Genomic DNA, 17,818 nt, shown 5'->3' with positions numbered 1-17,818 from the left:
CCACGGGGTTACACGACTGAGCACACGCGCACGAGGGTGGAGGGAGACGGGCTGGTGGCAATAAACGGGTGGGACCAAAACAGATGAAGGACAGTTCAAACAACGCCTGGGACCTCCTCAGTGGTCCAGTGGTTAAGATTCCACACTTCCATTGCAGGGGGTATGGATTCAATCCCTGGTCAGCCAAAAGAGAAAAAAAAATTTTTTTTAATGTTTTTAAAGTCTTGTCAGAATGTTTCCCAAGTGAAGGAAAAGCATGGGAAAAAAGTAAAAAGGGAAGAAAAAATGTAATTTACCTTGTATATAAACTTTTAAAAGAAATGCAAATAAGTGGAATAGATTAAGATTGCTAATGCAGGAACAGTGAAATGGAACTTGCATATGTATATAAATAATTTTCATGGCTGCAGAAAAATTTTTTCCAAATTTTCAAGTTATTAGGCTGCTACTTTTTAAATTACCATGTATATTTAAAGAAAAAATTATTTTTAAAGATCTTTCCCAGAGGACATTATGAAAGACCATGCACCTAAGTTAAGGACCAGCATCTTACTTGAGGAAAACAATCATTGCTGGTAACCCCGATGCAATAAAACACTCTGAACAGAAAGTTTAAAGTCTTTGGCTTGGTGAAGCCATAGCAATAGTCAGCAAGAACAGTGGCAGTATCTCAAGAACAAAATGACCTAACAGAAGGCAAACTTTAAGGCCTCTTGGTTAAACTAAAGGCTATGAATGAGCTTTTTCTGGGTCATTCAAACACAGCCCACATCATAAACAGCACAAAACAGAAATGATGAATCTAAAGTCTGTGGGCCTTGGTTTAGGCTTTCATAAAGCAGGGCATTCAGAATGGCTCACTCCCTGAACTGGTTTTTATAGGCTCACGCATCCTGGCAGACGTGGTAAGACAATCAGTGCCAGACCCCTTTTCTTCAGGATGGTCAAACTGGCTGCTCAGAGAACTAACAGCAACAGTAAAGCTAACCAGAAAGATGATCTTTACGGTTCCTTCCCCTATGTAATCAGAATATCTAAATCAAGCATTTCTAGAAGGATCAGTTCAAGAAGTTTAAAGGCAGTGATACCTTAAATACAAAGAGAGTCTGCAGAGTCTCAAATCAAGTAAATGAAAAAGCCAACATCATAGATGCTATGTATACCCCCCTAAATAAGCAAAATTCAGCCCCAGTAAGCCTATATGCTGGTCTGCTCCCATATCCACCACTGTCTGGGAGAGAGAACGGAGAATGGGAGTTTTCAGAATGGAGATGATTCCAGGGATTTCAGGGATGAGTGTGCCAGGTGGTCTCACTTCAGAATGCTCAGCCTGGAGGAACAGGCCCCAAGACTCTGTTGAGAAGCAGTCCACTACACCAACATAGATGGGGCGTCCTGGATATGAGGAGAAAATAGCTCATAAGCGGAAGCATCACTAAGAAGGAAGGGGAAAGTGAGGAATAAAAATGCATTTAGAAAGGCTTAAAATGAAACAAAAATATTTAAATGCATCTCCTTCCCTCCTGATTCAGCATTTGCATTGGGTTCTCTCTCTCAAGGCTAAAGAAGCATGGATCATCCCTCATAGACTGAGCAATACTGCTTTAATTCTAAATTGTCAGGAACTCCCTGGTGGTCCGGTGGTTAAGACTGAGCACTTTCACTGCCACGGCCAGGGTTCAATCCCTGGCCGCGGAACTAACATTCTGAAAGCTGTGCGATGTGGCCAAAAAAGAAAAATTTCCAATTTGTCTCTGTTTTGCCTCTGCAGACCACCTCCTGCCCTGCCTGGAGAAGGCTACAGGCACAGATCACAATAAAAACCATGTCTTTGAATTCTTGTGAGGAAGTTATTTGTGGACTACAGAAAATTCAACTGCTATTAAATCCAGTTATATGTTCTAGACAAGATTATATTTATAAACTAATATCAGTATTGTTTATTTGTAAGATATCAAGTGGTTAGTGTAGTATCCCTGAGAAGTTCACTGACAGCCATAAACTAGCTCCATGACACACCCTAAAATGTATTCCTGTTTCAGGAACTGTGTATGCATTTCAAACAGAAACATGCACACACACTTGAACTGGCTTACCTATCTCCATTGGTTGTGATCGACTCAAACTTGGATTTTTTCTTTGGGATTTCATTTTGAATTGAAGACGTAGAAAGGGTTTTCTGACTTTTAATGGCAAAAAAGAAAAGAGAGAGAGAAAGAGAGATACACACACTTTAGAAATCAAAGATTAATAAAACATCACAATGAAAGTCTTGTCAAATGGGACCAACATAATACTGTACCTATTCTATGCAAGAGTTAATTATTTTTGATCATCAAAATCCACCCATCTTAATTCCATAGGTGCATGGGTAGTTCATTTCTATAGTCCTTCCCCAGATTTTTAGCTGTGATTAAATATTATCTGCTTTATACTATGAGAATAAGTCAATAAAACCTCAATCAGAAGCATGATCCATCTTACAATTTAAAAAGTACTTTCACATTCATTGTTCCCCATGCATCTTATAATACTGTGAGGCATATACAAGGGATTATTTCTATGTTGCAGAAACTGAGGCTCCTCGAGGTTAACTGACTCACCCAGGGATATACAGCTAGTTAGCAATAAGGCTGGGCTGAGATAGCTTCACATATGTGAACACCAAGTCCAGTTCTTCTTCACTCTGTTTCTGTAAACCTTCTAGTATCCAAGAGTCTCATGACAACCCTAAAGATCAGTTTTAGTCCCTAAAACTAGTCTGCAATCCTTTTACTTTGATGGATGTAAAATTGCCAAGTCCAAAGGATTTTTCAGACCTTTTCTTATTGGCCTCTTTTCAATATCTGATACACTGATCATGCCTTCTCCCCATCACGTCCAACTTTCTAACTGACAAATATAACTGTACATTAACTAAAATGTACGAGGTGACAATTTTATATATATTATAGAATGATTACTACCAAGATCAAGATAATTAACACACCCATCACCTTGCATACTTGACTTTATTTTTTGGCTGTGTCACGTGGCTTATGGGATCTTAGTTACCCAACCAGGGATTGAATCTGTCCCCACTGCAATGGAAGTGCAGTGTCCTAACCACTGGACTGCCAAGGGAATTCCATTTTATTTTTTTTTAATGGTGAGCATGCTTGAGATAGCATCACCGACTCAATGGACATAAACTCAGGCAAACTCCGGCAGACAGTGAGAGACAGGGAGGCCTGGCGTGCTGCAGTTCATGGGATCGCAAAGAGTCAGATACGACTTAGGGACTGAACAATATGCTTAAGACCTACTCTCAGCAACTTTAAAGCCAACAGTCAGTGAGCTGTACATCAGAACTCAGAACTACTTCTAAAAAAGTGTGTACCCTCTAACCTACACCTCCCCATTTCCCTCTCCTGTTGCACCTGGCAACCACCATTCTATTCTCTATTTCTATGAAATCAGTTTTTAAGATTCCACATAAAAGTGAAACCACATGGTGTGTGTCTTTCTCTCTCTGGCTCATTTCACTTACCACATGCCTTCCAGGCTTATCTATGTTGTAGCAAATAGCAGTATTCCCTTCTTTTTTTATGGATGGATATTCCATTGAATGTATATACCATATTTTCTTCAAACAGTCATCCCTCCAAGGACATTCAGGTTGCTACCATATATTAGGTATTGTGAATAAATGAGTAGAAATGCTGATTTCAGTTCCTTCAGATATATACTAAGAGTGATTGCTGGGATCATATGATAGTTTTATTTTTAATTTTTTGAGCAAACACCATACTGTTGAGTTCTTTATATATTTTGGATATTAACCCTGATTAGAGATTTGGTTTTCAAATACTCACTCCATCCTTTCTTGAGTGCTTCTATAAACTGTTTTCAGTCTCCAGCCTAAGTTGTATCAGTCAAGAGTATGGTTTTAACAACTATTATAGTGGGTGGAAATGATGTTCCCCTGATCATCTGCATGAGAATCATCTGAGAGGTTTATAAAACAAAGCAGATTCCTGGATTCCATCCTAGATCCTACCGAATTAAACTCAGGTAGAGCCACAGAAATCCACATTTTAAAATTAGCTCTGCTACCACCGATTCTTATATGCTACCAATGGCTCATGTTCAAACCTCTTCTGAATTATAACCTAACCTCCTACTAAATAATAATCTTTTTAAATATCAGATCTTAGTTTCTTGCTACTTCCAGAACATCTTATTTTTGACTGGGCACAGACACAGAGGTCGAAGCTCTCAGAGGATAGCTTCCGTTTCTTGACAATCTGTTCCTTGCATTTTTCTTTGGCCTCCTTCGTTCTCTTGGCCAAAAGTTTAGCATATTCTGCAGCCTCTTCCTTATTTTCTTATTCTCTTTCTTATTTTCTTCCTTATCTTCTGTTTCTTCAGAGCAATATGCTGACATTTGTGCTGCAGAACACGTGGAGTAAAAAGACGCTGAATTTTGGGTGCTTTGGTCCTAGTTTTCTCATCATCTCCGGTTCAAGGCTTTCTCACAATATACTGGTAGACATTATCTTTACTTCAGTCAGTTCAGGTGCTCAGTCATGTCCGATTCTTTGTGATTCCATGGACTGCAGCACACCAGGCTTCCCTGTCCATCACCAACTCCTGGAGCCTGCTCAAACTCATGTCCATCGAGTTGGTGATGCCATCCAACCATCTCATCCTCTGTCGTCCCCTTCTCCTCCTGTCTTCAATCTTGCTGAGCATCAGGGTCTTTTCCAGTGAGTCAGTTCTTCGCATCAGGGGGCCACAGTATTGGAGTTTCAGCTTCAGCATCAGTCCTTCCAATGAATATTCAGGACTGATTTCCTTTAGGATTGACTGGTTTGATCTCCTTGCAGTCCAAGGGACTCTCAAGAGTCTCCTCCAACACCACAGTTCAGAAGCATCAATTCTCTGGCACTCAGCTTTCTTTATGGTCCAACTCTCACATCTATACATGACTACTGGAAAATCCATAGCTTTGACTAGACAGACCTTTGTCGTCAAAGTAATGCCTCTGTTTTTAATATGCTGTCTAGGATGGTCTTCCAAGGAGCAAGCATCTTTTAATGTCATGGCTTGAGTCACCATCTGCAGTGATTCTGGAGCCCAAGAAAATACAGTCTGTCACTGTTTCCATTGTTTCCCCACTTCATTTGCCATGAAGTGATGGGACCGGATGCCATGATCTTCGTTTTTTGAATGCTGAGTTTTAAGCCAGCTTTTCCACTCTCCTCTTTCACTTTCATCAAGAGGCTCCTCAGTTCCTCTTCGCTTTCTGCCATAAGGTGGTGTCATCTGCACATCTGAGGTTGTTGATATTTCTCCTGGCAATCTAGATTCCAGCTTATGCTTCATCCAGCCTGGCATTATGCATGATGTACACTGCACATAAGATAAATAAACAGGGTGACAATATACAGCCTTGACGTACTCCTTTCCCAATTTGGAACCAGTCTGTTGTTCCATGTCCATCCAGTTTTAACTGTTGCTTCTTGATCTGCATACAGATTTCTCAGGAGGCAGGTAAGGTGGTCTGGTATTCCCATCTCCCTAAGAATTTTCCACAGTTTGCTGTGATCCACAAAGTCAAATGTTTTGGCATAATTAATGAAGCAGAAGTAGATGTTTTTCTGGAACTCTCTTGCTTTTTTGATGATCCAACAGATGTTGGCAATTTGATCCCTGGTTCCTCTGCCTTTTCTAAATCCAGCTTGAACATCTGGAAGTTCTCGGTTCACGTACTGTTGAAGCCTCACTTGGAGAATTCTGAGCATTACTTTGCTAGTGTGAATGCACTGGTCATAGCAAACACCCTCTTCCAACAACACAAGAGACGACTCTACACATAGGCGTCACCAGACGGTCAATACTGAAATCAGATTGATTATATTCTTTGCAGCCAAAGATGGAAAACTCTATACAGTCAGCAAAAATAAGACCGGGAGCTGACTGTGGTTCAGATCATGAACTCCTTACTGCAAAATTCAGACTTAAATTGAAGAAAGTAGGGAAAAACACTAGACCATTCAGGTATGACCTAAATCAAATCCCTTACGATTATACAGTAGAAGTGACAAATAGATTCAAGGGATTAGATCTGATAGACAGTGCCTGAAGAACTGTGGACAGAGGTTTGTGACATTGTACAGGAGGCAGTAATTAAGATCTTTACTCAGAGATTATAAAGTGTGCAGACTCTAGCTCTTGGGCCCCAGGTGGAGTCCCAGCAGTACCAGTAAATCTAGGAATATCCTCCTCTCCCTTTTTGACAATGACCAAATTGAGGACACTCAGATTGGCATTCACGATGCAACCTCATACAGATTTGCTCTTTCCTTCTCGTCTTCCTTGGCCTGTAACAGGAATACTTTTCAACTCAGTAGCAGGTGGACACTGTTATGGGTTGACACCCTGGCTTCATGGTCCTTTGCTTGTCATTCCCACCACCGATTCGAACCACATAATCACTCCATTCTTTACCTGGAGCATCAGGAGCAACTTCCACGGCCACGAACTTCTCACAGACGGTACAAAGTCTGTGTTCACTGTCCACTGCAGTGAGTTTCTGGCAGCCAGTGGCTGCCAAAGAGATGTTCTGCTTCACCCTGAAGCAGCTGATAGCCTCAAAAGTGACACGTAAAAGAACTAAATAGCTCTTGACACTTCAAACTCAACCTTCCAAAACTGAACTTCTTTTTTCCCCTTCCGATAGCCTCTCAGATAAGGATTCACTCACTCACCCCAGTAGGAAACCTGAGAATTATCCTTTATTCACCCAGATCCTGCCCATCTGTCTGTTCATCAGATTATCTAAATTACGTGTAATTCTCCTTCTGAAATGTCTTCCTGAATCTACCTCTTCAATCTTTAGTGCCACTGCCTGAGGTTCTCTACTAACATCTCTTTCTGGACTCTTACCAAAAAAGCTTCTTAACTAGCCCCCAGCCTTTTTCCTCCAGTGCATTCTTCACAATAGTTTGGGTTAATCTTTTTTTTTTTTTTTAAGGTAGATTTGGTCCCTCCCCAACACAGGTCCTTTCAGTGGCTTCCTATTAAAATTACTAACATCAAGTTCATGTTACTTACCAGGTCTGCTGGATTCCTTTCCATCCCATTTTCCAGCTCCCAACCATAAGCTCCAGCAAAATAAAAGGATTTGCTGTTCCTAACTTCCATGTGGTCTTATGCCCTCCATGTCTTTGCAGTTGCTATTCCCTCAGCCTAGGATGTCTCCGCCCATTCCTTATCTGACTTATTCATTCTGACTTATCCTAAGACCTAGCTCCAATGTCAGCTCTTCTCTGATCTTTCATTGTTAGACCTCCCAAGGCAGTTAATTACCACAGCCTCTTATGCCTGTATCTTGACATGCTTTCACTGTGACACCCTTAGATTATCCTGCAATAATTTGATTACAGGTCTGTCTTGCCTACCAGGCTGCATACTCTTAGAAAACAGAGTGCTTCTTTTTACTCATCTCTGCATTCCTTGCAGAGAATCTGGTCCATGAAAGTAACTAACAATGAACAAACAAAATCATAAAGGTAATGACAACAATGCATAACTATCATGTACTGAAGCTTCCTATATGCCGGTTATAAAACTTATCACTATGCACGTACCATATAATTTATTTTCACAGCAACTCCATGAGTTAATATTATTTCCCTCATTTTACAGATGAAAAAACTTACCCAAGATCCTATACCGAGAACCTGGCAGACCCAGGATTCAATCCAAAGTCAGAACTCAACAACACAACAGATACTCTGAAAGGAAGCTTAAGACAATGAAGGGACATCATTTTGACTGGATCTTATAAGGACCAACCTAGAATATCTATCAATCTCCTAGCCAAATATGCATAAGAAAAGTTGCATTTCCTCAGACTGTGGAAATGTCCAGTCTTCTAGGGAGAAAACCCACTCTTAATGGTGGGGAGAACACAAACTTTTAAGACACAACACAAACCAAGTCAGAAAACCCTAATGCCTTATGGAAGTCTCTCTGGCCCTTGGATGATATATGAATTATAAAATACATCAAAGGAGATTCCCTCTATAGATTAGCAACTAGAGAGAAAATATGAAAATTTGGACAAAATGGTATCTTCCATGACTACTTGTGTATTACATCTGACCTCCCAGAAGCTCTCGTTCTATCTCAAGCATCTTGAGGTTACCTGTTGTAATGGCTACCGCCACTCAGTCGACTATACTGCTCCTTCTCCTGGTGGCTGGCACGGGAAGAGCTGCTCAGGTGCTTCCTCTGCTCTTTGGTCTTCTGAAGGACCCGTTTGTATGAAAGCGTGCATAGCCAGCATAGCAATTTCCCATCTACCTGAAAGATGAGGAGACAAAGATAAAGAAGGGATGTGCTAGTGCGGAGGCTGAGAACATGGTATTAGGAGCTAGAACTTCTGGTTAAGTCTGGATCTGCCACTCATGAACTGTGTGACTATGTAAGTCACCCGGGCACTCCTGGTGTCAATTTCTTCATCTATAAAATGAAGGATAATAATATGTACCTCAGAGGGCTAGTGCAAGGATTCAGTAACATAATGGAGGTAAAGCATGGTGCAAGGTACATAAAAAGTGCCTAATAAAATATGACCTGGGGACTTCCCTGGTGGTCAAGTGGTGAAGGCTCTGTGCTCTGTGCTTCTGCTGCAGGGGGCACAAGCTCAATCCATGGTTGGGGAACAAACACCCCGCATACCACGGGGTATAGCCAAATTTTTTTTAATATGCCAATTATATGTATTTTTTTATTTTGTTTTTCTTCAACTTAACACACACCAGAGCAAAGTTCCCACGAGAATTTCAAAAGACACAAATATCTCCATAGTTCTCACCAAGGAAAATACAGCAGGGAGAAGATAAAACATAAAATTTGTACTTTAGCTTTCATACCTTATAGATGGCTCATAAAGTGGTATGCTGGATATCTTTTCTCAGATGGAAAGAAGGTTTCCAGAAAAAGACTGATGGGCAAGTAGCTTCCAAGGCCCCAGTCCCTGGTGGTGACTACTATGGCACTTCGTTTGAATCAGAAAAAGTCGATCACTTTGGGCAGAAGCATCTCTACACCAAGGTGCAGAGCACAGGGCTAGGAAAGCAAAATGGGGCTTCCCCAATCCTCTGAAGCTGGGGCACCTCTGTACCGCACTCAGATAGCAAAACTGAGTTTGTGAAGTGGCCTCATACAAGTGGCAGGGCAGCAGAGCTATTAGCTCACACCTGGGAGGGTATGTGCTGAAATTTTATGGAATTTTAGTTTGGGGAGTTTTAGTTTTAGTTTTGGGAGTTTAGTGTTTAGTTTTGTCTTACCTCTGAATTAGACCTTCTGCCCCATTTTGAACATGGGTAGGTAAGCCACCCCATCATTTATCTGAAGTATTGTTTAATCTTGTGAGCAAAAGCCTCTCTGCCCCTCACTCTCCTAACCTATTATATTAGCATGGTCTGATCTAGTCACTTCTTTCCAACTCTACTGCTTCCACCCAGGCAAAATCATTCTTCTCTCACAACTACAAGACTCACACAGGGACTTCACTGGTGGTTCCCTGGCTACGACTCCACACTCCCAGTGTAAGGGGCCCGGGTTTGATCCCTGGTCAGAGAACTAGATCCCACATGCCATGACTAACAGTTTGCACATCTCAATTAAAGATCCCACGTACTGCAACTAAGACCTGGCGTAACCAAATAAATAAATATTTTAAAAACTGACTCACCCGAATGATCTCTCTGTTCTTCTCCCTATCAACCATTTCTACATAGGTACCAGAGGACTTCTTAAATGTAAATCTGATTATAACTCTCCTCACCTTAAAATCTTAAATTATCTTATATAAAAATTTAAATTTTTTACCATGGCCTATGTTGACTTAAATGTAGCCCCTACTTGCCTTTATAATCTCATTCCCTTGCTCACGCTGCCTCCTTCTTTTATTTATTTGGCTGCACTGTGTCTTAGTTGTGGCATGTGGGATCTCTGACCTTCACTGCTGCCATGCAGGATCTTTGATTTTCTTTGCGGCACGTGTGATCTAGTTTCCTGACCAGGGATTGAGCCCTGACTCCCGCCCCAGCATTGGGAGCTCAGAGTCTTAGCCACTGGACCATCAGGGAAAGCCCCCAGGCTCATCACTCTTGCCTCAGGGTTTTTTCATAGCTGGTCTCTCTTCCCGGGATCTTTGCCCTCCAGAGATTCCCACTGCAGCTTCCTTCTCGTCAAGTTCAGTTTCCAGTCAGCTGTGATCTCCCTGCAGGTCCTCCTGAGTGCCCCATCTAAACTGGCCTCCCCAGTCACTCACTACCAGAGACTCTGTTTCCTTATAGCACTTACATCTAAAACCTGTGTTCACTCCACTCCTTGTTTGTTCTCATCCGTCTCCTACATATGTAGATAAAACCTCTGAGAGAATAAAGTGTCTTCTGCTTAGTTCATTAGTGTATTTTCAATACCCAGAACAGTGCCAGCATGTAATTATTTGTTAATGAATGCATAAATGAATTTTGAAACCAAACTTCAATGTGGTGCATTTCATGGTTATGGGATGTGGCCTAAAGGCCTGATTTTAAAATACGCTAGGAGACCTTGACCAGGAAAGAGCTTTCATTGAAGAAGGGTTTGAAAACAAAGCAAATGCACTGAAAGAGAGCATTAAACATGAAAATCAAATACTGAACCACAGGACACCTTATTTCAATCTTCCCTTAACAAATAAACTTTAAAAATAGAAAATTACCCTGAGAATTAATCATAAAGAAATCATCATAGATAACACTGAGTACTTATCACATGCCAGATTCCTTTTGAAGGGGTTTACACCCAATAACTCAACCTTCATAACAATGCTGACGTCTGATCAGCCTCATTTACAGATGAGGAAACTGAGGCACTGATAGATTAACTTGACCAAAGTCATACAACAAATAAGTGACAGAACAAAGATTTCAACCCAGGCACTCTGAGAACAGATTATGCATGCATGCACGGTCAGTCATTCAGATGTGTCCAACTCTTTGAGACCCTATGAACTGTAGCCTAACAGGTTCCTCTGTCCATGGGAGTCTCCAGGCAAAAAATACTAGAGTGGGTTGTCATTTCCTCCTCCAGGCATCTTCCCAACCCAGGGAGCAAACCCACGTCTCCAGAATTGGCAGGTGGATCCTCTACCACTGAGTCACCTGGGAAGCCCACTGAGTCCAGCTTATCCACCCTTAATCCCTAAGATTAGTCTTCCTTAAGTTTGTAAATAAGTGATTGAAGATACCTATAATTATGCAAACTCTAATCATAGGATTGTAACTAGAAAGTAGAAACTTAACGAATTCTAATGTAATCCAATTAATAATAATATAAGTACCATTTACTGAAGTACAGTGCTAGGCTCAAAATTAAGTGTTTTATATGACATATCTATATCAACTAAATCTCCTTATGCCCATGTAGCCACTGTTATTCCTATTGTAAAGATGATAAAACTAATGCATAACAGGAGTAAGAACTTTGCCCATGATGATCCAGCTAAGCCAGCAGTGGGATGGAACCTACATTTGTGGGACTGAAAACCCTGTGCTCGCTCCAACTATTATGTTACCTTCTGATTACTAATTCAGCTTTTCCGGTATCTTGATTCAGGGAAGAGGTGCCCTGGTTGGCAGGCAGGAGTACTCTAGTCACTGGAAAGTTACTTCCTCCCATTGTAAATTAATGACTTGGGTTACAAGAATCAGCTTTTGAGAGACTAAGCCAACTCTGAAAAGCACCTCTGGACACTGAGAATTTCCATACAACACTCTTTCACTCAAACAATATTTATCAAGTACCTATTATGTGTCAGACTGCTGGGAACACAGCATGAAAACAAGATGGACAAAGAGCTCATAGTCCAGTGGGGGTAGACAAACATGTACGCAAATAAACAAGATAATTTCTCATGTTACATGCTATTGAAGACAATAAACAGAGTATGTGATAGAGTGACTGAGAGTTAGTAAAGGTCTCTGTGAGAAGGCAGCAACTGAGCTGAGACCTGACATAAGGAACCAGTCATGACACTCTGGAGAAGGCTGTGTATCCAGCATACCAGCCAGCACAAATGAGACCAGCATGTCTGAAGGACTCAAAGGTGGACAGTGTGGCTGGACCAAGGGGAAATGGGGGAGTAATGGATGATGAGACAGAGTCAGGTATGGGCCTTGCAGGTGATGGAAGGAGTTTGGGGTTTATCCTAAGTGCAAGCACTAGAGGGTTTTAAACAGACCAAATCTATACCATTTTAATTCCACCAAGGTACCATCATTCCACACAGACCTTTATCTGTATCCTCTTCTTGTGATCTTTAACTTCAACAGAGAGAAACATTTGAAGAGCCAGATTGTAAAACTAGTAATACACTTATCTTGCTTAAGTCACAATCTCTACAGAGTTTTGTAGAATTTTGCCAATCACCATTTCACTTATAAGGGATGTTGATCACTGTAATTTAGATTCTTATGAAACACTAACCCATGAAATGTTAGAACATAATGGTCCACATTTGATAAGTGAAGAAAACAAAAGCTGAAAAGTTTTTTCAAGGTGAATAACAATTGGGAGAGGAACTGAAAAATCAGTCTCTGTTACATGTCTTTTTAACGCAGTTGGCCCATCTTAATTTCTCTGAAAGAAAAAAAGAAAAACACAGAGACTTACCTTCTTTCTATCATCTTTCCTGTCAAATGCACACTGCTGCTTGCACTGTTCACAAGAATACGGTGGTCCGTACTTCTTCTCTGAATTTGTGCAACGCTGACACTTGTTGCCAATAAAAGCTGCGATTATGTTGCAATACTGACAAGGTTTGGGCTTTAACAGAAAAAAAGGTGTCAAGTAAGTATATATAAAATACCAGTGCGTTTTTTAACACAATGATTTCTATTAAACACGTTCACTAATCATTGCAAAAATGCATTCCCAACTTTATAAATTTCCTTTTACATTGATCAAATAAAGCCCAATTCCTCATACCATGTAAAGTGTTTTTATGCACAGGACTATTGATTTTTAAATAAATAACAAAATCCCATTAGCATATACGCTACGACTTCTCTAACAAATTGAACAGAACTAGCTCTTTGGCGAAACCAGCAAGCACTTCCAAATTTCTGAAAAGGCCTCTTTGCCATTATCAGTGTATAAACACGTTGGGAGAATGCCTGCAAGAACTAAGTATTAGCTAACTTTGAAAGCTAAAATACTAGATACATTTTTCTGAGAACATTTTTACATAACTAGGTCTTCTAATTAAAAAACTGTAATTATATTAACAGTTCGCAGAAGGTAAGGTCCCAAGAGACCAGACTACTCACTGTTAAGTATGGAGAAACCCTACTTACCGTTCCATACAACTGCACATTCTGAGCACATTTCTTGCATATAGTATTGGTTTTACTGTTAAGAAAGAGACACAAGGCTTTATGAGGAAAAAAAGTCATTTTACTTAGAACATCTCAAAAGTGATTCTTCCTTAACTCCAAGGAATTTTCTCATTACTAAGTGCCAAGGTAAAAAATGGTTTGGATATTAGATTAACTGAAGGTTGAGTTATCTGGCCATGAACTCTTTTAATTCTTTTGTAGTTTTAGCTCAAATAAAATGAGGCTTTGGTTTAAGTGGAGAGTGAGTTGTTTCTGATTATGAAATTTCCAAGTATCACCAAGTAAAATTATCAGATATGGAGAGGACCCTCAAAAGAAATATTACGTCAGACAAAAAATGTAGTGCTCGCTTCAGCAGCACATATACTAAAATCAGACAAAAAATGTACTCAGAAAAGAAATTAATCCTCCTTAATTTAGATGACCAGGTAAGAAATTTGAGATGAGAAATAAAGTATTGGTGTTTGGGGTATAAACTCAGAAATTCTATTCATGTCGACCTTACTCTGTCTACACTCTCCTCTGTAAGCAAAAGTATATGAAAATCACAGATGTGGGGAAATAGATGCGAACATTAAATATTTTTTCAATATTTCAAGTACTCTAGGAGCTAAGCACTGACAAAAATAAACACACCCTTTCCCTTATGAGGGTACTTCCCTTGTAGCTCAGTCAAGATCCAGGTCACAGTATTTCCAACTTGCCTAAACTGATAAACTGTCTTGGGGAAAAGAAATCATCTTCAAATAAAATCTTCACACAGGAAGGTACAAACAAATACCTGATGTTTAAGAACAGTTTAAACAATATTTGAGGGCTAAAAACAAAATCACATAAAAATCCAGTATATTCACTCCTTTGATTTTTCCCCCCTACAATTCCTATCCTAAGTTAAAAGCCAGAAGAAATACCTCAATGTAGAAAACATTAAATTAAAATGAGATATTCAAGCAAAATATTTCCCAGGGCAATTTTCTGCTACCTAAAAAAGGCAGTTCAGGGACTGACTTCCCTGATGGTCCAGTCAATTTAAAAAAAAAAAAGGCAGTTCAGGAAGTGAAGTACGTTGAAAAAGACCTCTAGAAAGAGAATTAGCATCAGTGATGCTGTGATGTTGAACATTTGGGTTTATCTTAGATTTATTACTCAAGGAGTGGGACATATATACCAATATATATAAATGTTCTTGACCCCTCAGAAAAAAAATGCAAAAAACCCCTCCTATTACTATAATCCATCTTGAATTAATTTTTATGTATGGTATGAATTAAGGTTTAAACTTCACATCTCACCCTACACACAAAAACTAACTCAAAAGGGAATCACAGGCCTAATGTAAGAGTAAGTATAAAGCTTCTAGAGTATATTCTATATGTTTCCATTTATATGAAGTTCTAGAACAGGTAAAACTAATCTATGGTAGAAAGGAAAATCAGAACAGTAGTTGCTTGGAAAAAAGCAAGGAGGGTGGGGACTGACTGGGCTGGAGCTATAATCTGTGGGGTGACAGTAATGTTTTATGTTTTGATGGGGTTTGGGGTAAAACAGATTTATACTGTTTGTAAAACTCATCAAATGATGCAAATAAGATGTGAGCATTTCACTGTGTGCGAATTTTACCTCTAAAAAAATTTAAAAACCATAAACAAATATTGAACTCTAGTTAATGATATGCATGCTGCAGTGTTTAGGGTCAAGTGCACTAATGTTCACAACTTTAAACTGCATCACAAATAAGATAGATCAATATACTGATGGACACATGCAAATACAATAAACTAAACGTAAATTGTAGAATTTAAGTAGTGGGTAGATGAGTGTTTACAGTCTAGTGTTTTGGTTTGTTTGTTTTTTTACTTTTTTTTTGTTTGAAAATACACATAACAAAATGTTGGGGAAACAGTCCCGGAACTGAAATGATGCTGACTAAAATCAAGCTTCTAGGTCCGTGCGTGAGCTAGCAAACAAGACCCCATCCTGCTTAAGGTAATATTACCTACAGTCACAGTTCCACAAAAGAGTTGAACTTGCTATACCACTAAACCACTCTGCTGCCATTAAAAAGTCCCCCGTAGATGTGTGCTTCATTCACACCCAGGTTATTTTTCACACTTCTCAAAATGAGATTCACACAAGGTAAGTGTAAAGGCAAGTGAGTTTTTTCAAATGTGACTAGGGCTAACAAACCCTTTATCAGGATTGTCACATTTCCAAAAGTATCTTCTTTCGGCTTATAATTTCTTCAAACTCTGTATATAAACGTACTAGAACACAAGACTCAAGTTTTCTGTTGTGGGGTTGCTTTCTTAGTGTCAAAAATATCAAAACCACAATATAAAATTATCAAGGATGTGAAAAATAAGTAACTGATAAGGTAAGCAATGAATGAATAACTAGAGAACAGTATGTGTATTTTACATCCATTGTGTTACAACCGGAAATGGCGGGCCCGTGTATAATGCAATTGATTACCTCTCTTGCTGGTATTCAGTCCTACAATAGGTGCACTTCACAACAGGGTGTGCAATCCGACATTCCTGAAATGAAATGAGGATATAACTTTAAGCAGTCAGAAATGGAAACAGTCTTCAGTAGGAGGCAGAAGACCGGAGTACTATTCCAAGCACAAGCACTGTGCTTGACTGAGTCACTTTAACTTTCTGGGACTAATTTTTTTCGTCTGTAATACTGGCATCACCATCCTGCACTGACGTGGGAGTTAAGTAAGAATTTATATGGAACTAGTCATAAATTGTAAAACAAAGGTATGAATAAGCCTCAGACATAAGGAATAAAAAGCCCTGAATTCTAATCGGTTCTGCCTCTGCCACTGTGTGATTTTTCAGCAGGTTCATTTGTGAAATCAAAGTACTGGATAAAAATTATTATTGCTTACATACATAAAACTCCCTTAAAATCAAATACACACATACACACAAATATATATTTATATATTTAAGGCCAAAAAGGCACTCAACTATTTGATTTTTGAGATCGCTCATATCTAGTTAACAAAAAGTGTCAAAGTTATGGCCATTTGAGGCAATAACGATTGCCTCAACACAATTATGAGTTATCCATAATAGAGACACAAACTCTGGATTAATCTGGAGATATCTCGACATCACTCTCCAGTCGGTTTAGTGACTTTTAACTGTCACCTCACAGCACCTCTATTCATTTAAATAGGCAAAACAAGATGAAGCAACTTAAACGAAAAAGAGAACTTGGACTTTCAAGGGTAAAAACTGATCAGCAGATAGTTAGAGGTAAGACCGAAGGTCACTAACTAGACGCTGAAAAAATAATTCTTTTGCTTTATGCGCTTGATTGCGGGGCTTTATTACGAAGCCTGCCTACCTCTGACTCTGAAACTGATTGAAAAGTGCCCGTGAGGCGCCCGAGTTAGAGGCAATCCTCCCAGGCAGCACCCGACTCTGGAGTTTATCCCAGGTGGGGTAGGAGGTCCGTAACTCTGAAGCCCATCAGACCCCGGCGGGGGTTGGGAGAAGCCAGCCCAAGAGGAATCTCCGGCGCCGCTGGTCCAGGGCGAGCCGGGGACCAGGTGTCCCCTCCCCCGACCTAACGGGGTCCGAGAACAATCCCTCACGGTTGCTAAGCACCCGGACACGCCGGCCGCAGAGACCTGGACGCGGCCTGGGTCTCCCCCACGTGCCCCGCCGACTCCCGGCGGGGCGGGTGCGGCTCCTTAGATAGGCGGGCCTGCCACGCCCTGCCCAGGGGACCCCGCCGGGCGTCCCCGCAGAACCGGGAGATCCGGGCCGCGCCTCGAGCGCCCCAGTTCCCGGCCGCCGCCCCAGCCCGCGCACCTTGCACAGCTGCTGCCCCTGAGACAGCGCCTCGAAGGGGAAGCGCTGGTGGCACTTGGTGCAGGCGTAGAGCGCCGCCATGTCCGGCCCGGGCCGTGCTCACCGCCCCGCCGGCCCGGCCCGCCGCTTTATCTGACAGTCTGAGGCACAACCTGGCGGCGGCAGGCTGCGGGCTGCGGCAGGCAGGCGGGCCCTCGGGTGCGAGCGGACCAGGGCGGGCGCGGCAGCGCTAGATGCCCGTTCACTGGTTCACTTCGACGTCTATCAAGGGGAAAGGGGCGGAACACGGAGCTTCGTAGGACTCTGATTCGGTCTGGACTGGAGTACGCCACTTATGACGCGCGCGGCCTCGATTATGTAAAGCGCAGTCACGCGGGGGCGCCGCTGGGAGGGACAGTCTCCCGCCCGGGACCTAGGAAGCGCCTAGGCTCCTCCCACTTCTCTCTCGGCTCCCGCCCTCGCTCCTCCTCTCTCCGCCGCAGGCGCAACCGCGCCTCTCGCGATACCTTCGCAGAGTTGTGATGTTTCAGTTTCCATGGAGTTGCC

The 17,818-nt window shown here is 41.2% G+C and overlaps 1 protein-coding gene across 2 annotated transcripts in view; it reads right to left on the bottom strand.

Moving 5' to 3' along the window:
• The window catches only part of FAM76A (family with sequence similarity 76 member A), a 28,685-nt gene extending 11,093 nt beyond the window's left edge, over positions 1-17,592 (bottom strand). Inside the window, exons 1-6 of one of the 2 annotated variants that reach the window (XM_043445458.1) lie at positions 17,273-17,592; positions 15,915-15,979; positions 13,401-13,455; positions 12,718-12,870; positions 8,195-8,352; positions 2,097-2,183 (exon numbers count right to left, since the gene is read on the bottom strand). In XM_043445458.1, coding sequence (XP_043301393.1) covers positions 2,097-2,183; positions 8,195-8,352; positions 12,718-12,870; positions 13,401-13,455; positions 15,915-15,979; positions 17,273-17,353 — 599 coding nt within the window. In that variant the 5' untranslated portion in view covers positions 17,354-17,592. The remainder of the gene's footprint in view (positions 1-2,096; positions 2,184-8,194; positions 8,353-12,717; positions 12,871-13,400; positions 13,456-15,914; positions 15,980-17,272) is intronic. The other variant, XM_043445459.1, reaches the window with a different exon arrangement.
• Between the last annotated feature and the right edge of the window lie 226 nt (positions 17,593-17,818).

Source organism: Cervus canadensis, chromosome 24 (genome assembly GCF_019320065.1).
Source record: "Cervus canadensis isolate Bull #8, Minnesota chromosome 24, ASM1932006v1, whole genome shotgun sequence".
Lineage (NCBI taxonomy): Eukaryota > Metazoa > Chordata > Mammalia > Artiodactyla > Cervidae > Cervus > Cervus canadensis.
This window is presented reverse-complemented; position numbering and strand designations above follow the sequence as displayed.